Below are 26,697 nucleotides of genomic sequence, written 5' to 3' on the forward strand. Positions count from 1 at the left end.
CAGCAATTTGTAGTTCCAAATATATCTAGATATTGTTGTAATTATTTATTGTTAGTGATGTCAACCAAGGATCAACCAATCCTCGTGTACTACATTCCTTCCTGTAGCTAACTCTCTCTTGACCCCGGTGGACTGTAAACTAGAGAAAGAGGTGGGAAGCAAGAGCTGGGAAAGCGAACATCCCTCACTGGCTTCCCACCATGGCAACAGTGCTCACTGTGCTCATTTATTTATCTTCTTCCAAATGGGAGACACAGTGTCAGCCATTGTCTTGGTAAGACATGTCAGTCGTCAGTGAGAAGTTCACTTTACCTTTAAACCGTCTGCTTGCTGTTTCCTCTGCTGGTGCCCTACACTCTCTGTCCTGTATAATCTGAGACACCCATGGGTTTAAGCCTCTGTGGAGCCTTTTATCTTGACTCGAACATTGGATATCCCACAAGGCAACTACAGACTTTCAAGTTTCAGTTCAGCTTTCCTCTGTTGAGTGCACCCACTGAGCCCTTGACCTTAGGCTAGAGGCTAAGTCGCTAACATGTGGCTAACTTCTTACCACATATTCCCAGGGGGGCAGCCAAAGTGCCTAGTTCTCCCCCAACCAGAAGTAAGACTTGCTTTCTCCTTAATGTCCATAAATCCAAGGCTTGGTTTCTAACACTATCAAATTAACATATTTATTTGTCAATGTTAAATGCTTAGTAGATTAATAAACCATCTGAGCAGAGCTTCTCAAGTCTGGAAGTGTCTTCAAAGGTACAAAATGTTGAGATGAAGGACACTTGACTTCTTTGGGAGTTGCAGTCGTTACCCCCCACCTCCTTCCTAGGTGTGGTATTTAAGCCTAGTCCACTTTTTACCAATGGGGAGATTTAGCAGCAACAGGAGTCTAATCCTGAGTCCTGTCCTGGAAAATCCAATATAAAATATGCAGGAAACATAACTGTCAGGGATAAAGTCTTACACCAAGGGATGTGTGGCATTTCCACATTGTGAATTACCATGACAGCCAAAAACAGTACACAAGTCAGGTAAGATGGGCGAGGCAGAGAGTGGTTTGACACATTTGTTCATTTCTATATAGGCTGTTGTAAGAACACTTAGAGAAATAACATGTCTTTAATTTGCATATTTCTTCATTCAGCTACAACACAGTCTGTGATGACTGAAACAGAAATTGCCATTGGCAGATACTTACTACTGATTGGGTTAGGGTAAAGTTTCTCCTCCTTCATTCTAGACTTATGAGTCATATTTTCCTGTCTTCTCTTTAAAGAACAGGAAAGAAAAGGATAGATGGGGCACATTATTACTCTGTAGTGAATACTAGCAGATATGATTAAGGAAAAAGATGCCTGTGACATTACTTGAGTCTTTTCCAACACCAGACATTCAGATGAGGAGAAGCATGTCTGCGGATCAGCGTGAAATAATGAGATATGAAAATGACTAGGGGGCACTGGAGGAGTAGAGGGCTAGGAATTGTGGAGGAGGTTTGTGTTTGATCCCATCTCTTTCCCTGCTCAGCCACTTCAATTATCTGCCTCTCCTATCACCCCATCTATTGGGAATATAGGGAATAATTAAGTGAAAGCATGAACGCTGCGGTTATTGGTTTAAAATGGTGATTACTGCTCTGTGAATGTGTGTGAGAGGGTGGCGAGAGAGATTTTGCTTTGTGTTTGGAGTATTCTAGACAAACTGTTTCATATTTTTTGATGCAAAGTCTGTCAGGTGATCATTTACATTACAAAGCCGGTGATTGTAAACATGTACTCACTGCTGTGGCTATCTGTGGTTTTCTAAAACTTCTACTGTTTTGATCACCTTGTGCGCAGCTCTGACCATGACGCAGAGTAGGTAACACTGTGAGCATTGATTACTCCAGTGGAGGTGTGCCGTATATGACCTTGCCCTGTAGGCAATAGCTCCATCTGTGTAGTAATTGCTGTTTCAATGCCACTTTTTCTCGCATGAAATAAAACGTTATAGACTTCCAACAGGTCATCAGCGTTCAGATTTGTAAGCAGCACTGTAAAATCCAAAGGTTACTAATTTCACAAATGTGACATTTGGGTGGCGCTTTGTGCATTTTGTTTATCACGGCTGGCTTATTAGAGCTCGAATTGAATCTAAAAAACAATAGTTGCAACTGTGGTAATATTATGCAAATAACTTAAGTTGTCAAGTTCTAATTCATGGCACTTGATTTGAGGACTTGCACAAGACCTGTCTGACCTTTTGTTTGTTTTGAAATGACGTGACATGAAAAATGAATAGAAAAACAGAATGAAATTTAAAGCCTGGCAACAAGTTGTTCCATCATTAAAAGCAGCGTGTGCCTGAGCAGCCCACCTTATATTCAAAACAATCAAAATGTAAAATGCTGTAAAATACCCCTGAGTTGATTCTCACCTGTCTTTCTTTCTGTGTCTCTTTGCCTCCAGAACCTTGACAACTACAAGCTGACGGCTGAACAGTACAACCAGGCAGCTTCTAAGGCTGAGGCTCACATCAGGTAAATACTGTGAATTAGCTTTGCAACACCATTTTCTGTAGAATGAGCCTCATTACATTGTTTCTTTTTACTGTGTCAGTATTATTACATGCGTTTTTACGAGCCTATCATTTGCTCAGGCAGCGTGATGAAAAATAATCTGTTGGTTGAGGTTTGAATGTTTTTTCTTCGTCGGAGCTAACCCTGCATAGTTAAATGTAAAGCGGACATTGTGTGCGCCAGCATAGTGGATGACCGAGAGTAATCAGCTCTGACTGGCAGGATGTCCACACAACAGTTGTCAGAATGAAGATGTGAGCAGAAACCTGAGTGTGAAGGCTGTTTCCAGCGTTAGTCTGCTGTTAATGTGAACCCCACACCTCCTGCAGCTGCCAGATAGTCAAAACATTGTTTTCCACACATACAGTGTGGAGGCTGGGTGCTAATTTAGTATTATCACATTATTATTATCACATCTAATACTCTTGTGATAAAATTCTCATATTAACATATTAGGGCTCACTGTTTTCCTCTTTAGATGAATGATAAGTTGAATCCTTCTGACGTCTGTCACAGCATCAGAGTTTAAATCCTTGAGAATATAATTTTAAAAAGAATTTAATTCTGGTCTACTGAAACAAGTACGTATGTCAAGCAATTTGATGAGCGTAGTTTTGAGTTTTTAGCATGTGATTTTGTCATTTCATGCATGCAACAAAACAATATGTAGATACTGCTGCAGCATTGCTTTCAAATACACTACTTCTTTTAGGTGTTCTCTCCAAGTATGTTGATTGTAATGTCCACTGAGTGCAGTATAATTTGACCTATCTTAACATGTTTTCATAATGACAAAATAACACTGTAGTAGCATAATAGATGAAAAAAAAAAGATCTAACACTGTTTCTGTCTTGTTTTTGTTCAAATCCACTGCCTTATTGCCTTATTCTCTTTTTCTTGCTTTATTTGCTAATTACACATAGCAAAGGAAAAGAGAAAATTGTGAAATATATCATCAGTATCTCCGTCTTTGTTTTTATTCCTCTGTCTTCTCTCCAGTGCTCAAATGTATAAAGCCAATTACCTGGTTTGGCATATGTATTCCGTGCTGTAAATGGACTCTAGATTTCATCTATAGACTTGTATGACAATGGATATTGCCACCCCTCACAACGTGTATTATAATTTTGACATTATAATTCTTGCCTTTCTTTTTTTTTTTTTTTTGAATGGTGTACCTCAGTATTATCATTTGTCTTGAAGCCACTAACAGTTTTGCAATCATGGCAATAAATAAGCAGTGACTTGGCCTGTTAAATGGCCCCATTCTGGTGGAAGTAAAACAGAAACAACAGGATTTCACAAGAAAGAGGTGCTTTTTTTGGGATGGCAGAGTTCAGACCTCACTGTCAAAAAGCATGTCAGTTTCATTCAACACTGAACCGCTGCCACACTGGCACTGCTGCAGTGTGTGGGCCTTGCCAATTTACGCCCCTCTGTAACAACCATTCTCACCCCTTTTTGGAAGAAGAGCGAGCCAAAGAGCTCTGCGAATCCAATTTAGGCAGAAAGCCATTTTCCCTTTTCCTGCATGCGTGATGATGATTATCACAAAACTGATGAAGATGGCTAATTAATTCAGATCTTTTATTTTCAATGTTATTCGCACGTGCTCTTTGCTCACCTTGTGGGTTTCATCACCACATAGAGCCTTCACCTCTTCTGCCCTCTCTTTTATGTCTTACTGTATACCATTAACACCCAAACTTCAGTTAAACTGAAACATCTCCAAGACAAAGCCTGTGAAAGTCATAATATAGGAGCCACTTATTTTCCGTTAACTGCCCGCAGTGTTAAATGGATCCCAGCCACATGTGATCCACCTGGAACACAACAAACATGCCGAACATTAATAATTTAATATAGCTTTAATTAGTAAGTTCCCAAAAATATCTGACAAGATAAACTGTGATTGATGAACTACCACTATTTTTTTCTTCCTGCACTTAACTTGCAGTGTGTGCGGTATATATTTAGATAATACACATGTAGTTAATTAGTCTGAGACCTCTCCATTGGATAATGAAGGGGGAGTAAATTTGTGGCTCAAGTCATTAAAGGGCTTGTTGATGTCATAGCAGCACTGAGGCATAAATGAATTCCAAGCAAACTCCCTATAGTATCATGAACATCTGAATACATCTGTCATTTCCTAACAAGGTGGGAAATGATAGAAGGTCAACATCAGTGTCAGTTGACACTTTGGCACCATTAGTTTGTGACTGTGCATGATTAGGCTTTGTGAGTTAAGGTGCTGTACCTTGAAACGGCAACCTTCAGATCTGTCCAAGGGCTTTAGTTGTATGTCATCCCTATTATCACCCTCTATTATTTAAACTGTCATACAAAGGGAAGCTGTAAAACACCAATGTCCCGAGAGTAAATGTATGAATGTTATTATGAAGTCAGGAGTGTAGTAGCACACTGTCTAGTGCACTGGAAACAGCAAGAGTAGATGCTTTTGTCTTTTTTAGCTAGCTTTGCACTGTATGATGGGCAGTGACCTCATCCACAACACTGCCATCTTCATGCACCTGGTCCACTGAATTTAACAACACACAATGCAAGTACAAAATTTTGTCCAAATGATTACATTAGTGAGGATTTGCTATTGTCCATAGCTGCATGGAAGAGGTTAGGAGATCAGTTCTGCACGAGTTTCCCAAAAGAAGAGCATTTTGTCTTGCCTCAATGTGGTGTTCATTATTTTTTAAATGCTTGCGTGCACGTGCGCGTGCACACACACACACACACACACACACACACACACACACACATGCTTTTTCACTTTTCACTCCCGTTTTGTATTTCTGCCACACATACAGGCACACTTTGTATTCAGGCAGCCATGTGCTCGTCATGTTCTGTCAGCATTTGGGCAGCGTTTCATTGTGCCGTGGTCACGCTGTCATTTCACACTACACTGACCACCCAGTAATTATTCTATTTACCCACTGCTGAAGGGGGGGGGGGCTGCAGCAGAGTCTAACACGTTCTGTAGCTACAGTATGTCTTTTTCTTCTGTCTCCCTATCTATCTCTGTCTCCTCTTCTGCCTATGAATTCCAAAATTATTTCATTCAATAATCTCATCCTCTAGTCATTTCTCTGTCCATGGTCCCAACTTTGCCTTCATATATCGTCCTTGAGACTCTTTTACTTGGAACCTCAATCTTCTGTCTTCATGTTTTTTGTGGGTATGAGAAAGAAGAGGAGCTAGAAGAAAAAGATAACTTTTTCCTGTTTTCCTCTGGAAGGTCTCAGTTATATTGGTTGTACTGTTTCACCTGACCTGCACATGTGTTCATAGATATATGAACAACACATTGGCTGATAAAGCCACAAGTGTATGCACAGATTAGCCTTAAATGACAACACCAACATGGTAGAGGTGCAAGAGTCCCTTCAATATTTTAGTGAAAAGATCGAGTGAATAGTTGTGAAGTGATCAGCCAGAGCATGTCATTCAGCCATTCACCATAAAGAAGTAGTTGTGACTGAGTGACATTGACCAAGGCAGTGTTAGGAGCCAGCAGCGACAGCAGGAGGACATTATGCAACGTGTAAGACTAGACCATACAGGTACGAAGGTGTGCATCTCTTTACAGGCTGTTGTGCAGCATTAGGGTTTAAAGGTTGATAAAAGCAGCCATGGCTAGCTGGTGAAGGAAAGACACGTAGCCCCATAATCCCATTTTCAGAAACGGAAGTCGGTGCTCTCCATAAGTCATAAGGGACACCACCATGACAAATGCCTTTTAGTCATTTCCAGTTGTTTGACAGTCGCAGTAGTCCCACTTCAGCTCCTGTTTCCTGGCAGGGATTCCAGGTCCGGCCCCAAATACTTTAAGTGCAGAAGTTTAAGATAAAAGGTGCCTCTCGCACCTGAGGAGGCTACTTTGTTATAGCAGGGCAACAAGACGGAAGCCCCCTAGGATATTACCTCTCTTTTCCTGCATCAGGCTGGTCACACGCTCTGAAATATTATCCTCGAGTGGAGACACATTGAGTGATAAAATGTTATCTCGTGCCATTTTCTACTCGCCTTGCCCAGTTACATAGGGCATTTTAGAGAAGTTCATCCATTAGCCTTGCCTTGGGGTACCAGACTACCCATATTTCCCAAAAATACCTCACCTAAGAGACCCACAACATTGCAGCTGAGCTTACTTTAAGATCAAGAAATCCATTAATCCTCTTTAAAAACCTTGTTACTCTCAAAGTGTTCACAAAGACAGAACCTAAGTGAACCTCAGGTGGATGTCTGTGTGAGGATTCGCCATGAAGTAACTGCTGACAGTTTGTGGTTAAAAGTCTGCTTTCATGTGGGTTTGTTATATCTACTTTATTCTGTATGTGTCACAAAGCTTGCAAGTATGTGGGTAGCGTGACCAATTAGTGAAGCAGACAGGTAGCTAACTGTAAAGTTCTCTGTGCCACAGACTGCTCGTCATTACTAGAGACAAGATCTGTTTTCACTGTGGTCCAACAAAGACTTACCTTGAAGACAGAGGGCTGCAAACACTTGCACACTCTTTTACTGCCTCTTTGAAGTATAAGTAAAGAAACGCCTACACACAAACACACATTCAATCAAGACATTTTCCTGTATTATGCTGATGTAAACAATTGTGTATATCAGTATTATTTACAGTGAAAATACAAGACTCAGCTGTAATTGGTTTGAGAGCTAGGTCGGGTCCCTTTGATGTGCCACAAGTCCTGGGTCTGTATGTACGCATGCTTTCCAAAGTGAACAGATTGGACTCACTTTTAACTCTGACATGGTGGTGTAATTGCACATAATCACATCAGAAAAATGTGTTTTTTGAGCAAGACAGAGAGTGTGCAGCCGAGGGAAGAAGATGTCCTGTTTCTCTTTTTGACCTTTGCTGCTTGCCAATTGGTCGCCCGTCATACCGCTGTCTGTGTTTGTGTTCTCTATTTGAATCTGTCTTTTGCTTGGGTCTATTTGGTTTGTGAGTGTCTTCATTTCCCTTTGGAATCAGCTAGGTTTATCTTTTTTTCTTGTTTTTTGGGTGTTTTGCCTTTTTTATTTGACAGTCATAATGCAGACATGAAACACTGGAATCAAACTGTGGACATTTCGGTTATGTGGTTTGTGGTCTTAACTAAGGGTGGGCGGTCTGACAATTTTAGGTTGTAATCGATCTTCAATCATACCTTCAATCTTGAAGGCATCTGAATTTTACCTTTCAGGCATATCGTAGAGATTGCTATATTAAATGCTTTTGCTTCCAAACATCACAGAACCTCACTGACTAGTGGATTTACACTATGTGAACAAACCATTGGAGTGAGGTGACCAACTAGATGGCTATGCTGATTGGACAAATTACATTACATGGCTCTTCCTTGGGCGACATATTATAAACGATGCAGCATGAGTTATAGCGAGCGACATGGTGGGCATTATGCAAAAATGAACATTGTGCTAATTTGAGTTGCAACTACTTGACAAGTGTTATTTCATTTTTTGGCTTTTATGTATAACTTCAAATTGAACTTTGGTTTTAATCACCATTTTGAAACTTGTGTGGTATCTGTCATACAATATTGTGTTTTAATGGTACAAATGGAGAAATTCATAGGTTATTTCAAGTCTGGCTATAGTCTAGAGCACTGGTCCCCAACCTTTTTTGCGGCAAGGACCGGTTTAATGTCAGACAATATTTTCACGGACCGGCCATTGAGGTGTGGCAGATAAATACATCAAAATAAAATCATACAACCGTCTGCCCCTCTGCTCTCTTTATACATTGATGCTCTGCCCCCTAATGCTCTCTGGTCGCTATTGTAACGTTTAAACATGCCTTCAAAATATGATACAGATACACCACAAAAATTAGTAAAAAAGTGCATGAAAAATCTAACTCACCTTAACGCAATTGTGTCTCAATGTCTTCTTCCTCAACGCGCAGAGTAACGGTGCTAGCCGACAGAGGCACCTGTGCTATCTTTTTAATCGCATCCTCTCCTAGAAGTTCACGACAAATGTCTTTAGTGGCGGGCAGGATCAATTCTTCACCAACAGTGAATGGCTTCTTAGCCTTAGCAATATGATTAGCCACCAAGTATGATGCTCTCAGTGCACTCGCATTTGTTGATGTGGTGGCCCTTAGTAATTTTTGGCCCTTAACATTTCTGTCCTTCCTGTTCCCGCTTTTTTCTTTCAATAAATTAGAGAGTCGATCCCCACATATAATGCAGAGCGGGCTTGGTGCGTGGGAATCACCTGTCGCGATAAATCCATATTTTAAGTAGGACTCCTGGTACTGTCTGTTAAATGCAGCTTTCTTTCTCTTTGAAGTCGTAGGCTTATCCTCTGCCTCCTCACTGGGCCTTTTTCTCTTCGCAAAGAAACTTTCTAACGATGTCTGTTTTTTGCTCATTTTGCTAGCTTGACTGTAAAATTTCAGCGGCAATGTGTCACGTGACCGAGATGTACCGGAAAGAAACCTCATTTTTCAAAATAAAGCATTGTTCAGACTCAGATAATAAATGAAACGGAAATAATGTAAGTTATTTATTCTTTCTGTGCGGCCTGGTACCGAATGACCCACGGACCAGTACCGGTCCTCGGCCCGGGGGTTGGGGATCACTGGTCTAGAGGGCATTTCAAAATTAGATTAAATAGAATGTTATATTATTTTTTGGCCAGATCATCCACTCCTAGTCTCAACCATTAGTTACAAGGGCAGCCCACCTGTGAAGACATCATATAGACATACATAATTAACAAATTCATGTAGTGATAGATTGACATATTGGTACAAAGGACAAGGACCTAACATAACACTGTAGTAACACAAAGAGACTGCACAGGACAAGAAACATTTGTCCAGTCTAATACCTACTGTAACACTTATTTAGACAAACAGTGTAGCAAGTTATTTATAATACAGAGTCCTCTGTAAGAGCCAAAGTAAGAGATTAATGTGATAACAGTGTATTTTTCTGTGCAGAAATAGTCCTTGCATATATTGTACTACTCTTTGTGCAGGATGGATTTGAAAGCTTAACTTTCCAAAGAAAAGTGAAGCCATTTAAAGAAAAGGACCTTACAAATTAAACAACACAAAACTGGAGCTAAAATTGTTGATGAAAGAAAGGCTAGCGATGGAAGGTCGATAGCAGCCAAACGCTCCAAAGAGCGTGTCTCACCCCACGTCACCCACAGCTCGAGTGAGTCGTCCAACCGCAAGGTCTCCTGATTGAAAAGTTATCAGTGATGAGATGTCACACGCAAACACACGTGCACATGTGCCCCTTATCTTGTTCCCGCATGTCACCTGTTTTAATGAAACACTTTCCTTATCTCCTCCCATCTCTCTCTCCCTATATTCCCACAAAGTGAGTTTGGTGGGGATCAATCAGCCAAGCTAACAGAGTGCGAATTGTTCTCCTACATTCCTATCTTCCTTTAGCACTCCAGCTGTCAGTGTATGAAGGTACGGGCGGAGCTCTAACTGTCTTCAGTCCATGGCCTCTAGTTGTTTTTGATTGCTATTCCCATTTGAGACGGAGACTTTGTAAGAGTTTTGGTGGAGTCAAGATTAAATTTAGCAAAGTTTCTGGGTGTTGTCACTTTGTGACATGAGCTTAGGATTTAAGTACGCTACATCACTTAGCAAAGGTAGGATAAGTGATTACTGTGACTACCAAAATAATCATCGCTTCTGAGTTATGGCAGTCCTCAGACAGACCCTCACAGGCTTTATGAACTAAGTCTGCAGTTCAGATTTGATGTGATTCTGAAAGTGAGATTCCTGCCAGTTGAAATATAATGTTCTGAATGTTCTCCTTATGCCAGTACCATAAAAGCTTTACAAAGCCTTAACATTACAAGATGCATGCTCCGTCGTTCCTTTTGATCTCACCCCAGCCATGACATCTTTGATCCTCTCTTCTCTTCCCCTCCACTCAGTGTAATATTAAAAGCCAAAGGTACAATGCCATGGCTGCTGCTTTAAAGGAGCCCAAATCCTTGTCATCATACATTAATAACCGTTCACACAGCGCACATACACACCAACACAAACAACACCAACGTCGACACAGAGAGAATAATAAAATGCTACGCCTTCACGATCTTTCCTTTTTCTTCTTATTGCTTTATTCCCCAATGTCACGCTTTGCAGCAGCGCAGAACTTGAGCTCTCTTCATAAAAACCACACACTGCCAAGGTGAGACAAAAAATAATGAGAAACTTTAACGATTTGAGCCTAATCTGTCTTTCCCAACTCTGCACGTATTTATGCAAAACATCACAGGCAGAAAGCAATTGGAGTGTTGTTTTGCTTCTTCTCCCTGCAAAAGTTAGCTATCAAACTAGCTGGGGCGGCTAATGTTTTTCTAATAAGAGCTCACCTCTAATTTCAGTCAAACGAGGCAGTTGGTGCAGATTAGTGGAGGCAATTTTCTGCTTCAGATTCCATTATTAAAACACTCCTGCTATCAGAAAGTTTCTCTTGTTGAATTGAAAGAAGTTTTTTTTTTTTTTTTTTTTTTAACTTGAGCTTGGATTAATACCTTTGGACTATTGTTGCTGTTATCTCGTACTCTTAGGGAGTAATTCAGAATGCCGACCAGCTGTCAGAGTGCAAGACCAACATCGGCATCAGTCATATAATTTTAATCATGTGATTTCAAAGTGGCTTAATTTTCAGTGCAACAATACAAATTCTCTGTCTTCAAGAGCTGACCCAGCCAAATCCCTTCTTTTCAATCACAATGTCCCTTTTAATTTGACTGAGAGTCATTCAGCCCTAAACCCTGTATCCTTTATCATAGGGCCTTTAAGTATTTTAATAATAGCTCAAGCCAACACGTCAGATGAGTGTATCCGGCCTGCTTTAGTGTGATTGAAACTCTGTTTGTTCGTTCTTATTAAAATCTGCTCGTGAATTTTATTGACCCTGATTGCACCTTATTAGCGTCCCAATTGAATGACTGTTAGCCAAACGTTACACGAAGACTACTAATATACAGCTGTCATCCTGACCACCATTTCCATGGCACCACACAATATGGCAGAGGTATGCAAATTGTGATGGTTGCCATGGGTTACTGTTTGTCCATGCAAGCTGCAAGGGTTATTTGTCATTTAATACGTCACTGTCACGTTCTCTCTCTCTCTCTGTCTCCCTCTCAGGTTGCATTCACTTCTCTTTTCATGAATATTCTCTCCGCCAGTGATTTATTTAATCCTGTCGCTCTACCCTCCACTGCACACGCAAGCACACACACACACACACACACACACACACACACACACACACACACACACACACACACACACACACACACACACATTCAGACTACACAATACACATACCAGTGCAGACAAATTTCTCAGTCTTTCATGTGTACAGTTTATCTCGTGCACACACACGTGCAGTGCATTTACAAAGCACAATTCACACACTTGCATGCGCACACACACACACACACACACACACACACACACACACACACACTCACATTTATTATTTGTATTTGAAGGCAGGGTCTACTGAGCTCATTCACATGTGAAGGATTGCATGATTGTAATTGCTGTGACGGATGGCATGAGGGCAGTGTGTGTGTGCATGTGTACACATGATTGCGTATGTGAATGTCAGGTGGTCAACCTCCCAAAATAAATAGGCATGTCCCATCATGTTAAATGAAGCCATGCGTCTCCTTATCAAATTGAACACTAATTCTATCTCTTTGCCTCTCTTCCTCTGCCTCTTGTTTCACAGTACAGTGTTGTGTACAGACTACAACTTAATGTCATCAGTTGGAATGGCACCTTGGAAATAGAATGAGAATTGCTTCAGGTTCTCAGAAAAAAAAAAAAAATCCACCCATATGTGGATGAAGATCATGTGATTTTATAGAAAGCCCTTGATCAACTACTTAATGAATCTTGAGGTCAAATTTGTCTGTCATCATATTTCATCCTGCTCTGTTTCATTTTCTTCTGCTTTGTTTTGTTCTGAGTTCTTGTATTCTGTCTTCCATTCCATTCTGTTCTGCTCTGTTCTATTGTTTTTTATTGTATTCAGTTGTATTCTGTTCTGCTTTATTCTATTCCATTATTTTCTGTTCTGTTCTATTCTATTCCATTATCTTCTGTTCTGTTCTATTCTATTCCATTATCTTCTGTTTTGTTCTATTCTGTTGTGTTCCATTCTGCCCTGTTCTGCTCTGTTCAGTTCTGCTCTGTTTTGCTATGTTCTGTTGCTAGTAGACTGGGTGTGCATACAAGAGCTTGTACAGGATGCAGTGCTGTGAATAATAAGTTGTATCTTTGTGTGTATGTATGTGCGTGTACGTGTACATATCCATATCCCAATCCTTCCAGTTACGAGTACTGTCACAAAAGCAGGTAAATTACTACAAGCAACAGAGCACTCAAGGATTACCCTCATGTAGGATTAGCATTCACTACCTGTATGTGTGTGCGTGTGTGTGTGTCTATGTGTCTGCGTGTGTTTGTGGGTGTGGATGCGATTGTGTGCTTTTGTCTACACACATGTACTGTATGTGTGAGTAAGATAAAAAGGAAAGGGAAAGTTTGACTTTGACTCCTAAGCTGCTTTGTCAATGCATAATTCATCTCTCTCCACAAACTGCACCTTGAAGCCTTTGAAACTATCTTAGCTACTCCAACTGCAACTAAAACAAACCATAAACAATCTCAAGTGTTTTCCCTTTCTTTTGCTCTTCAGAAGATTTAATGACACAAAACAGACATTGCTGTTTTGTGTTCATCTGTTTTGCTGTTTTTGTGTCTGTTCATCCACACCCACAGCAAACAGACATTGCTGCTCCTACTGTGGTTTCAACTAAGCCTAACTTCGGGGCGCTAGTAACGTTTGGTCACTTGTAACTAAACCTGCTGTTGAAACTTCAGTTTGGCAGTCACAGTTGAACGACTGTTTTTGTAGTTAGTCCCAAGATTCATTTTCTCAAAGTAACAAAGAGTGTCAAAGACTCTAAGAAAACTGTTTTATACTGTAGCTGCACTTAGCAAATAGCAAAGTGATAGTTATAATTCACAGCTTCACAGAGCTTTGTCTAAACATTAAAGGAAATTTTGTTGCAACCATGATCTTAGTTCCCTCCAAATGGTGTTAAAACGTCAGTTTTAAACGACAGTTTGTAAAAAATATTCTTAAGATGTTTTTTTTTCATATCACAAGGAAGAATTTACTACTATTATCTACACAGATGTGATCATCTGTGATGAGCTTTGAAGCTAACACCAACCAGATTTATACTGCGCTGTTTGAAGATGCTCTGCCATCTTCCCATGTATTATTTTAGTGAAAATGTCAAATTTGTCACTTTTAGTTGAGAAAATGTCCTCTAGCACTGATCTGAAATGTCAATGATGAAGATAAAAAAAAATACTTTAAAATTAGATCCAATAAATCCACAGTGAAGAATGCTAATCAGTCATTTTTGTTGATGTTTTTGTCAATACTGAACATTTACTGCAGCACTGCTGGTATTAAAACCTGGTACAAGACAAACCCCTGTTTAAGGCTGCTAGAATAGACAATCCAATGAACCTTCAAAAACGTACGACATGGTAACTGTGACGCAGAGATTTCAGCATACTAAAGACATTCCCAGCTGGCAGTGCTGTGTTATAATCACACTGACCCTCCTCCCTGCCCTCTGTTCCCATGCAGACCTCGGCAGACTGGGTCTCTGTGCGCTGAGCTGCAGGCCAAGGTGCTCCAGTGCTACAGAGAAAATCCACAGCAGACGCTTCACTGCTCGAGCCTGGCCAAACAGTTCATCACCTGCGTCCAGCAAGCCAAGGTTGGTGAAAGCCGCACACTGTCCGTGAAGAAGAGAGTGGGTTTTTTTAGATAGGATATTTGTGTGGGTGTGTTTCAACATGTGTGAACGTTTGACTGGTAAGGCCACACTTCTCTACTTTCAATCAATTTCCCACTCCCATTGTTATTTTGGGCCTCTTTTTTTGGCTGTTATCACTCTTTGCTCATTCCCTTTGAGTAACACATTTGGGCAGAGTACTTGGAGCAGCTCCCTTTCCCTTAAAGATAAATGTTTTAATTTGCTCCAGTTTTTTATAGACGACAGAAGGATAGCAGTTAATTAGTCAGACCTGGAAGGAGCTTGACAGTGACACTGACAGTGGAACAAAAAGGTGAAGAGACAAATAATCCTTTCATTCCTCATACCGAATCCGTTAACTTCTGACGATTGTAATCTGCATGTTGGTTACTTTGACACTTCAGATAGGAAGCTAAATCAATGAGACATGCTTATTGAGCGGATTTATAAGTCACCAGGCGTGCACTGTGTTTTGGAACTTTCTGATAGGAAGATTACACCGTTATTAGTGTATTAAAATCAGTTTTGGCATTCAGCTCTTTGAAATGCATTCTGCTTTCTGCTGATGCTTTCGCAAATAGTGTTCAGACCCTACGCTTATCTACAAAGTGCTTATTTTACCCAATTTCTCCATCAAAAAACAATAATGAATGGGGCAATTTGCACATTATTATCGTGACAAAGCGCACTGATATGGTTCCAAAGTAGATAAAAGGGACAAAACAACAATTGGTGAATCTGGCAGTTTAAACGGTCGATAAAAGCAAGGCAAAGGCTCACAATAAAAGCAATCAGTCTTTTTAAACTGGTTCAAAAGATCCATTTGCTAGTGGGATGGGGCTCTTTGGGGAAAAAAAAGCAGTATATATGTGTTAGCACGTGAGTCAGTTTTTTGTTTTTTTGTGAGCATGTTTTGTATGAATTCAGATGATGAGTGAAAGAGTAAAGTGCAGTGTAAAGGCAAGCTGTTTTTCTCTTTTTGAGGCACGTGTTTAATTCAGGTTCAGTCAGGCATATCCTTGACAGAGTGTGTGTGAATAAGAGTCAGAGAAAGAGAGAAAACACTGAAGAGACAGAGAGAGAGAGTAAAAGGGTTGATGAATAAAAAAGCTTCAGTCTGTACTGACATACCAACACTGCGCCCTCTGTGGATAAAGGTGCTGTTGACTGAAAACCAGAACAGGATGAAAACATCTTCACTTCCACCCAAGAAGGTGGATTTGACTGTTCTGATCTTGATAAATGATGTCCAATACCTTTCAGACAATAACAAGGTTCCCATTCAGATGTAGTGAAAAATTTAACAGAATTTTGAGAAATTCAGCAAAAGGAAATCCAAATGAATGCACGTTTTCCATCCACCACCACTCTGCAGTCAAACCTCAGGTGGTGAAAAGCAATGTTAAAATGGTGAAGGTACGCTGTTTATGTTTTTTTCATGTATTCATTTGATGAACCTCACAGTTGGTTTTCGTCTCCCAACGTTTTCCGTCTCGAGCAAATTGAAAATGTGTTTAAAAACTGGCAGATGGAAACCCACCTCGTGCTTTACAGGCTAAACATCTCTGTGCCCTTTTGATCGGGTCTCTAATTGTGGCACTGCAGAGCAAACTGTTGCATGACTCTGAAGTGTCATACATTCAAAAGTTTGTCTTCCTAAAATTCACATGATTCTGAGAGTTGTTGCCTTTTAAATATTTCACATGGTTATCACTTTGGAAAGAAACAATCTTGATCCAGCACATTTTATCACAGACATCTTCTCTGTCTAACCTTTCTTTATTGGGAAAATAGAGATGAAATCTTGCTATTCAAGAGTGACCTGCACTACTCTTTTGAAAATGGTTGGATTTGCAGGTTGACCTTTAAGACTTCTGAAGAGCGCTCAATCCCATGCTCAAATTTAAAAAGGCATATAAATGTTCCCAGATGTAAGAGATAAATGTGTTAAATGTAAAAGATCCCATATTTAAGCATCCTATTAAACTACCTACATCCAATATTCTATCGTACATCATATCTTTTACTTCTTTATTTCTCTCCATCTTGTGTATTATCTGCTTATCCTTGGATCTTTCATGCTGCTGTCACTGTATCTATCTTTCATCCTCAGTTCTCATCCTCCATATGTCCCTCTACCTGTATTAAAGTCTCTTTTACTGTCTTTCACTGCACATTTTGTCATATTTGCCAGTGCATTAGCTCTGATCTGCACTGTTAGCTATGGAGCTCAGTTTCAGTGGAGGTATTAGTTAAGTTTGGCTAACATGTCAGGTGCTATCCCTCTCGTGTTCATTTTCACACACAGCCTGGCCTTAGACCTACTGCTGTCTTTGTTGACCATACAAATGCATAGAGAAGTTTTCTAATCCAGATAGTAAACTACAGCAACTCTCCAACGTCCTGTTGTAGTTTTAGAGCTGAAATCTCTTCACTTTTAAACCCCTCTTCAGTCATGTGCTTCATTTGGAGCATCTTTAACCCTGGCATCATAGACTGGACAGGGTAACAAATGTCACAACAATATTAGCGAGATGACATCAGTGACAGAAGCAGGATCTAAAGAAGATGGAGAGAATTCTTTCAACTTGTGAGACATGGGAGATGTGACAGAAAGATACTGTGTGAGGTAAAAGGAACAGATGCATGCAGATATTCTGAAAACAATGGGAAGATGGTTTAGGTAACCCAGCCCAAACTGTCTGCCCATGTATACTGTGTTCATCATAATCATCCACAGAAACTCCACTTATAACTCCAGAACTTGCCTGAGAATCATCATGTTTTTAAGCCACATTCTATCATACAATTGGGGAATAAAAGAAGCTTTTTAAGACTTCTGTTCATAAAGCTGTCATCTTTGTAGAGCTTGTGATTTTCTTGTGCGATGTTCAAACGTGAATTCTCAAATGCACCTTGGAATGATAGCCAAATGACTGAGACTAGGTCAAAAAGAGAGGAAAAACGAGTAGAGCTGCCACCGGAGGCTCCCAATCAGTCAGTCTTAATATAAAGAAATGAGTGGGCAGTCCCAAGACCCCTCTGGACATGCAGGCGGCCGTTCAGTCTGCCTGTCTATAAATGGATCTGACAGAGCCAGCAGCTTGGCAGAGCTGAGCACTTGGATGAGAGTTTTACTAGGAAAAGTTTAGTATTGCTGCAGGTGGTTAAGGGTCAACAGGGAGCAATATGCACTGCAGATTTAGTCATGAGAGAGCACTGGGTCATATTTCATTATGATATATAATATTCTGGAGACCCTGGAGGAGATATTTAGTTGATGTTGAGATTGTTAATAATTGGAGGTTTTACCTCTGTCTGAACGAGGTGTCTGTGTGCTTGTTCCAAATGTAGGACAGAAGCTTTGTTTGGTGTGTAGGTAATTACATTCACCTGACATGAGCTCATCTGTTAAATGTACGCATCAGAAAATAATGTAACGATCACATTTCTTTAGTTAATGTCAGTTTATTTTATGTTGATGTCTCATTTAGCAACAAAACTTTTTCAATTCCGTTACATTAACACTGGGACGACATGAATGCCCTTCGTAAATCTGAAAAGACCTCTTCTCTGCAGCACTGATGGATGGCTAATTCACCAAAATGTTTTCGAAGTGCACTCTGCAAAGGAGAGCATTTTGGTTCAAACTAACTGGCTGTTCATGGACAGATAAAATAGCTAGTGAGTTGGAAAAGACATGCAGCGTTCAGATGCAGTCATTTTTCAGCTTTGTGCGACAATAACAGGACTGCTCAACAGACAGCAGAGCCTCTAGCCTGGTGAGAACGTCCCAACAGCTTAAAAGCTCTGTTCTTTTGTTATCTCTATGTGCTTGTAAGGATTTTCTAAAGCAGATGCATTGTTCCCTGTGATTAAAGGGAGAACGCTGTATTTTTCCCCCTAGATTCATCTTTGTTTGAAGTTGATACCTTTATGGTTCTTGCTTTTCTTGAACATAGTTATCTTTCTCTCTTTTGTCTCTGTTTGTACATGAAGCTCGACTCTTATCGAATACCGCCTGTTTGCCTTAAACTCTTTTCCTCATCTTATTGTTCTGTATTCTTCAGTCATGTAAGCAAAGTTACAGTTAGTGTACATGAATCACAGCAGCGGGCCTGTACTGTCTTAGGGAGGATCAGTTGAGTCACTTCCGCTCAGATACCACTGCCTTGTATGACTTTCCATGAGTTCATGCACGTAGGCTCTACTGTATATATCTTACTCTTTGTCTGCCTGTCTGTTTGTCAATCAATCTGCCAATGAAAGCGGCGGCGTGCTTATCTTTCTCTTCTCTGCCAGTGTCTTGATCTGAACATCACTAGAGTATCTATCTCACTTTTTCTGTCTCTCGCTTGAAGTCCACCCAACTCACTATCTACAGTGGCACAGCCTTCCTTATATGTCACTCAAAAAGTTCTTTTATGTTTTACGATTCATGCGTGCACACACATACACACATTTTCACACATTCTGCCCTCTGCCATCCATTAAAGACAGCTGCTTCAGGATATGGCCTTGCGCCTCCTCTCTGCTGTCACTCCCCTGTCCCTCTCCTGTCAGTGTCTCTGGTTGGGCCATTGTCATGCATATGGGACCTTATGTGTGTTTGAGAGCAAGCATGTGTGTGTGTATGCATGTGGGTGTGGCGTGTGCGTTAGGGATGCAAGGTAAATGTCAGATCACCAAGGCCCTGTGTTACCATGAAGCTTTGGGGTTTTGTCTCTTTCTGGTTGGACAGTATCTTATATATACGGCCGTGAGGAGTTTTTATACTGAGTGTGTGTTTGCGTGCTTGCATTTGTGAGAGTGTGCAAGTCGACCCTTTACTTCTCATCATTCATTCTCTCTTTCAAGCTCCTTCTCACTGAAACAAAACAGAGCCGTCCTCAAAGTCACATTCAAGAACAATGATTCTCAAACCACCATTTACTGTAAGTGTATAAGTGCCAGTTTTCACCAGATGTAAAATATATGTGGAGGATGCTGAGGACGCTGGTGGGAGCTGGTAATATGGAAATGAAAATATATTAAAAAACCACCAGTCGATGTATTTCAGTGGAATGTATTACCGTTAACTACAGACTCAAAAATGACAAATGAAATCACCGCTGCTCTGACACTCTGACAGTTACTGAGATACCTTTTAATAAAAGTAAAGGAGTCAAAAGTGGAGAGAATTACTGGTAGATTTGCATGTTAATGATTAGCTCACTTGTGAAATGGCCTGAATGTCCTCACTGTACGCGAGAGGGATACTTCATTTCTCTACCATCCCACAGGAATCCTCCAGTTCCACCTACTACTCCATTTACACAGCTAGTAGCCTTCATGCTGGCCAGTGTTCAGCGACAGTAGGTCTGTATATGTCAATTAAATGACTGAGGTGAACACGTCATAGATATCTGTCCCTGTGTAGGGATTGTAAAAAAAGATGTTGTAAGCAGAACAAGCACAAGGAAGCAGAAAATTGTGCCAAAAATAGAAACAGAGACAAGTACCAGTCTGTAGGAAGGTTACTGAAGCACTAACCCGCAAAAGAGTATGAAAGCTCCAAGGATTACATCCACAGTCTGAACAACCTATGATGTGGTTTATACAGACAACAGAAAACTCCAGTGTTTGTCCACCACAGTGCTTAGACATGTCCTATCAAGATGTAAATACAGCTGGTGGGATAAGCAAGTGCTCCTGTGCCTGGCATCAGCAAATGAGAGAGATATTCTTAAACTATGCTTCCAAAGTGCATTTGATGACTTGACACTGGAAGTAGGTGTCACTGAGTAGAAGACAACGGGGACAAGAGAGCATAATGTGTTTGTGTTCTTGCACTTTTATCTAATTTGCATTTTTCACTGCCAGCATATTTTGCCTGGTGTTTGACTTTTTTGTGGAGCTGTTGGAAGGCTTGTGCTGGGATCAGGGTAAAATAAGGTCAGTAGTCAGTAATCAGTTCATCCATTCGTTGATTAGCAAAGAATTAACTGGCTCTGGCTCCTCTTTTTTTAATACAAATGGAAAAAATATATTAATAGATGAATGAATCAATTCTGAAACTAATTGTTAGTTGGGACCAAGTAAACATTGAGGTTATACAGTTATGATAGTCAGCATTAGAGTTTGGAGGCAGGGAATGGATTATGCATCAGTGGCTCTCACTCTGAGTGCAGTACTCTGAGTGTGTCTACGATCGCCTCTTCTCACCTTGAGCTCCTTTTAAGACCCGTAGTACTTCAGTTACAGAGGACAAAGAAAAGGAGAAAAAGAGAGAAGTGCGTGCCTGTGTGTGTGCGTGCATGTGAGTGATAGAGCATGGGCTTGCATGTGAATCCTGCCATGTTTGAGTGCAGGTCTTTCTCGTAATGTCACCTCCATCTCTCATACAGTGCATGCGTGTGATTTGTGTGTGTTGCATCTCTGTACATTTGTGAATTTATCAGTATCTGTGCGTCGTCTATATCAGTGTTGAACTACTCCCCCTTCTTCAAAACATTTCAGTCGACATTTTGCACTCCAGCCACTTTTAACCGCAAACTAATTCACCAACGTTTTTGCAGGGAGCCGTCCATTTCCAAGTGTAGTGCCGGCAGCATCTTAAGCGTGTCACAGACAGCCTCTCAGTCCTAACAAAATGTTTAGACCTTCAATCCCCATGAAAAAGAGCTGAGAAAAAAGAGCTTTCAGTGAAGGCAGACTATTTCCCCCTATTATTTCACCTCGTCTTCCAGCACTCAGCAAATCCCAGCAACAAAAAATCAACACTTCTTCATTCAAACCTGTTCAGTTTGTCCAGTTGAAGAAGTTGATTGACAGGAAGAGAAGGAATGCTGCCATTAGTAAAAGAGGGAAAAAAATGAGGGGTGGAGCGAGGATAAAAGAGGAATAGAAGGCGCCTGTCAATGGAGGAATGGATGGAGACTGATGAAAGAGAGGAAAAGTGAGGGAGAAAGAAGTTTGCCTGTGCCTGTCAGTGAAGAAGGGTTAATAGAAGAGTGTAAGAGAGAGATACAGTAAGAATGAGTGGATGATGAAGGCAAGTAGAGAGGACGAATAAAGAGAAGGGGAGAGGTTCTGTCAGCAGGAAGTTTGAGGGAGTGGCAGAATGTATTGAAGGAAGAAGAAAGTGAAGAAGAGGCTCTGTCAGTCACGACTGTGAGAGAGAGAAACAAGAGACTGAGACAAAAAGTGTCTGATTTTGCGATTGCAAAATATAGAGGAAATAAAAAAATGCTTTTGTGCGTACGTGTGTGTGCGCACAGGCATGCTTACACGTGCATGCATGTGTGTGCACGCGTGTGTGTGTTTATGTATGTGTATGGCTATCAGTAGCTGCAGGTGGTGAGCCTTGGCCTGCCTGCTAACTCTAATCTGATAACAGAGCCACTCTATTCAACAGCAGTCTGGTCCTATACACACACACACACACACACACCTTGTGTTTATATCACTTGTGGGGACATTACATAGACTTGCATTAATTTCCTGGAGCCTTACCCTAACTCTAACCCTAACCATAACCACTATTTGCCTATTCCTAACCCTGTACCTAACCTAACCTTACCTAACCCGTGACCCTATCCTCAGTCTGCACCCTAAAATTTAATGATTTACATTAAGGGGACCTGCATTTTGTGGAGGGAGGCGAGTCCCCACAATGTGACTGTGTAAACAGATTTTTGTCCCCACAACGTGATAAATACCTGGTCACACACACACACACACACACACACACACACACACACACACACACACACACACACACAGACCAGACAGTTCTGTGTATTGTTATATCCCTGTTATTTACATTTCTTTCACCGAATACTAGCATACCTCCTCTGATGATTATAGCTTTTGTGTAAGATTGCACTAATGCTAGCATGATGTATGCTGTTTTCTCTGTCATTTTCTTTCTATAAATCACTATTATTTTGCTTCATAGTTTTTTTTCATTGCATGCTTTTACAGTGCTAGGCAACACATGAAAAGAAATATTGACACACGTCCGTGTTGTGAATATCTTGTACCCATATACATATTGCCCACACAAACACACGTGCTAACTCACATATTTCTCTCCCTTTATGTCTCTCTCTTTCCCTCCTTCCATCCCACCTCTCCGTCACATCCATCATCTCCAAGGCGACCACCCCGTGAAGGCGCAGGCCACATAAAGATTAGCTGTTCCCTCTCATGTGCCTCCCCTCCATCCTCTAACAGTCTTTCTATCTCTCTCACTCTCTTGCAAATACATATAACACTCCATCAGCCTCCAGCTACACATCTGATCCATGCTGCCATCCTCCACTGACCGTCGTCTCTGTAACATGTGATCGATTCTGTCCTGCCAGGTTTGAGCTACCATGTGTCTTACTTCATTTGGGTACAGATAAAGTGGCGGGGTAAACTGTGACACAGTGACTCGCTGTGCGAAGACTGTCACTCTGTGAATGGAGCAATCATGATCATCTTCATCACATTGTTAGCAGCTTGATCTCACTGACTCTCATTTGGTCTCCAGCTTATGTGTGCATGTATGTCGAGTTTTTTGTGATGGGAATATTATTATTCCTGCTTAACCAGCGTGAGACAACCTCATGTCTGTGGGCTGTAGTTTAAAATATGTGAATGAAAATTGTAAGAATTGACAAGCAATATTACCACAACAATGAGATTTTGTTGATAGGAATTTATGTTAAATCAAAATACAGTGTCCCAGGCACTGCAGTGCTCTCCATCATTTATCAGTGCTTCCCACTAGAAACATACAGGAAATGTAGTGGAGTGAGTGAGTGAGTGAGTGAGTGAGTGAGTGAGTGAGTGAGTGAGTGAGTGAGTGAGTGAGTGAGTGAGTGAGCCGTACTACCAGCTGTTAGAGTGGCTGGAGTTCCTGGTGTAAAGAAACCTTTTTACAGAGATAAATCAAAGTGTCGCACAAATGAAGATTTTGACCTGATGATGCTGCTGGATTAAACATCAGGGGAACCACCAAAGTTCACAAAGACCATGAATATATGCACCAGATTTCCTGGTCATCCATCCAACAGCTGTCTTTGTACCAATCTACCTTGTTGATGTCCCTATATTTTATTGCATCAGTGGCAACTTTGACCAACTGGTGGCATGAGATGAAAAGTCAGGGAATCACCAAAATCATCAGGATTCATTATCTGTGCACCATGAATGACTGTACACAATTTCACAGCAGTCTATCCAACAGTGGCAGAGATATTTCAGTCTTGACTGAGTGACCACCACCGTGGCTAAAAAGATGAAGAAATGAAAAGTTGATCAAACGTGGGTGGCAAAATTATGCAGCACATTTAAGTTTGCCACTCGCTTAAACCTTTCGGGGAATTCTGCCATTTTTATAAGTCACGAACTGACTTTGCACCAAATTACATCAGTGACTGCACCTAATACATTACATCAGTGCTTTTTGGTGGCTGATTTACAGACAGACCGAGCAACTGCTTATACACAGCTGCTCAACTGTCTGTCAGAACTACTGTCTGACTAAATTAACAAGTGCTGTAAATGGTCCAGTCAGTGAGTGCTCCCAGCTAAGTAACCAGCCGACCAACATACAGACCGACTGAATGAACAGCTCAGATGGTCCTGTGCATGTAACCAACTAGCTGACTGACTGACTGACTGACTGACTGACTAAGAGGCTTCCTCAACTGACAGACTGATTAACCGTCTGGCTGTCTTACTGACTGTGTAATCAGTGAAAGGCTGTGTGTTTATAAAGCAGCCATAGCCACGGCCACTCTGTGAGTGTCTGATTGACAGTCCTGCCTGGCAACTGTCTCTGTTCCTCCAGAGAGAGGGAGGGAACTGAGTGCTGTTAGCACTGAGCAGAGACGACAGTTATTGATTTTCTACTTGTCTGTTATTTTTGTTTTTAACAGAGAAAAGGCAAGTGAGCGAGGCAAGTGTGTTTGTGTGTGTGCGTACGTGGGAGAGCGTCTCCTTATATTTGGTGCACATGTGTTTATATGTAGGTCTGCTGTCTGTATGTTGCCCGTTAGCTTATGACGGGGGCAGTGTGAACACACCCAGCGTCTGTACACTGTTGCTTCTGCTCTGCTGCTGTTCAAAGTCGATTCCTGGCCCACGAACACAACAATCTATCCACTCCTTACACTGCTCACTAATTGGATGAAAACTGGCAGGTGGAAGAAAACATGCCGTTGTGTATCTGTATGCTGTGTGTACTGCTGTGTGTACTGCTGTGAATCAGTATTTTTTTTTACGCATTAAATCTAATCTCAGCAGACACTTTTCCACCTCAGCAAGGGTCAGTGATAATGAAGAGAAGGAGTTGGTTCAACTTTGTACTTTTTGTACCAAAAGAGTGTAAAATGTGTTCCAGCTCGTGTGAATAGGCTGAGAATGCATAAAAGTGGAGGAACAGCGAGTCACATTGAGGTTATTTTTGACCTCACCGTAAACTTACTGCATACAATGTCTAGATGTAATATGGTTGCACTTAGATCTGTCAGATAGGCAAAGATATACAGTAATGACGCAGGCATTATTCCAGTGGTAATGATTTTGATTTAGTTTTAGCCTTTTGAGGAAAATGTGTGTTTGTTTTGGTCAATTTTTTTGTCATGTCATTGTTTAGTCAACAAAAAGCCAGTTTTTAGAAGAACTGGTAATGTCAGCTAACATTACTGACAGCTAAATCATCTTCTGAACAAGAGATGTAATTGGCTGGCAGAAGATTCTGGTGTACTAATCAGGAGCTGTCAGCTACAATGTGGTCCCACAGATGCAAGCTGGTCTTTGAATAAGTCTTTGCATTAAAATAGCACTTAATTCATTTGTCCATTTGTCCGTGTATGTCTGTCACATTACTGTATAGTTTTTATTTGTTGATGGAAAATGTTATTAATGTCATCATAGTTCTCATTTTCAATGGCTACTTTTTATTTAGTTCAAATCTCATGAAAAGTAGGTTGTCAACGAATATTTTTTGTCATAGTTTTCATTGATGAAATTCTGCACCTCTCCGCAAACCAGAATTACCATGAAGTTGAACCAATAAAACTTCAAACAAAAAACTGAAACTTCTAACCTTCATGAAGGGAGGATTTAGTGCAGGTCTGTTGGATTAGACTGCATTATCTTAAGCTTGGTGTGCCTAATAAACAGGCAAGACATACGCTTATGTTTTCAAAAGTGCACACCCTGAGCTTGAATATTTGGCTGCCCTCCCCTGCCCAAGGTGTCCTGCATAAAATGCGTTTCCTGTCTTTAAATTATCCAAGTGTGCATGGCAGCAGTCCAAATTTGGACCTGGGTCACCAAACTGAACCGTGTGTACTGTGGGAGTGCGAGGGGTCAGTTTGAAATTCAGGAACTCCTTCATACACTATGCATGAGGCATAATGTCCCATCACACTGCTGTATATGAGTGTTATAATACCTACACACTCCGCTTCCACAAACTCACACATGCATACACCTACACACATGCTAATGCACGCTTAAACTCCTGCAGACACAGAGCCGCTTCCACACAAATAGTGTGTTTTCATGCACATATGCAGACACACACCGTCCCCCTTTATGTGTCAGGACGTGAGTAGAACAGTAAAGCTAAATCCCCTTGTCACATTTGCCGCTCATCTCCAATTCAATGGCACAGGCTGCGATGCCCTCGGATGCACTTGGCAAGTGAACAGCTAACCTGCCCGCCAGCATATCTGTCTGCCAGCCGAGTTAGCATGCCAACTAGCCCACCCAGCAGCCACAAGCTAATGCTTCAGTAACCCTGGGTCACCCTGTGTCTTTTCCTGCAGTTGTGTGTTTGTATGTGTAATGACACAAGAGGTGTTCAGTTGTACCCTCGTGGTCTGTCTCTCTGAAACATAATCATCTATGACGACGTATATGATGTTTCTTACACTACAACACACAGTTATGAGAGAGTGTAAGTGAACCTTATTTGGTTTAATTTGTTTGGCAGCTTTTGATGTCAATTAACACAAATTTTTCTCTTTTAACATGATGTCTATTGTGTTTTGGAATAAACCCCATCTGGTACTAAAAGTCAGAACCAGTGAAACCAGGAAAGCCACCTAAGTTGTCGTCTAAGCCATCAGAGCAATCCACCGTAGTCACATTTCATTTCTTCTTTATTGTTTGTTTGTGATATTGCAAGTCAATGGGAAGGAAATGTCTTTCCATCCACAGCTGCCTCTCACAGAGGAACTATGATCTAGCACCACCGTGGGACTTTTAGTGCTGTATT

General features: G+C 41.0%; 1 protein-coding gene across 5 annotated transcripts in view; it reads left to right on the forward strand.

The window, feature by feature from the left end:
• chchd6b (coiled-coil-helix-coiled-coil-helix domain containing 6b) overlaps positions 1 to 26,697 on the forward strand; it is a 95,160-nt gene that overhangs the window by 25,318 nt on the left and 43,145 nt on the right. For all 5 annotated transcript variants that reach the window (XM_070959980.1, XM_070959975.1, XM_070959979.1 and 2 more), the window contains 2 exons: positions 2,445 to 2,515; positions 14,264 to 14,396. In XM_070959980.1, the coding sequence (XP_070816081.1) occupies positions 2,445 to 2,515; positions 14,264 to 14,396 (204 nt within the window). The remainder of the gene's footprint in view (positions 1 to 2,444; positions 2,516 to 14,263; positions 14,397 to 26,697) is intronic.

Source organism: Chaetodon trifascialis, chromosome 3, assembly GCF_039877785.1.
Source record: "Chaetodon trifascialis isolate fChaTrf1 chromosome 3, fChaTrf1.hap1, whole genome shotgun sequence".
NCBI classification, from domain to species: Eukaryota; Metazoa; Chordata; class Actinopteri; order Chaetodontiformes; family Chaetodontidae; genus Chaetodon; species Chaetodon trifascialis.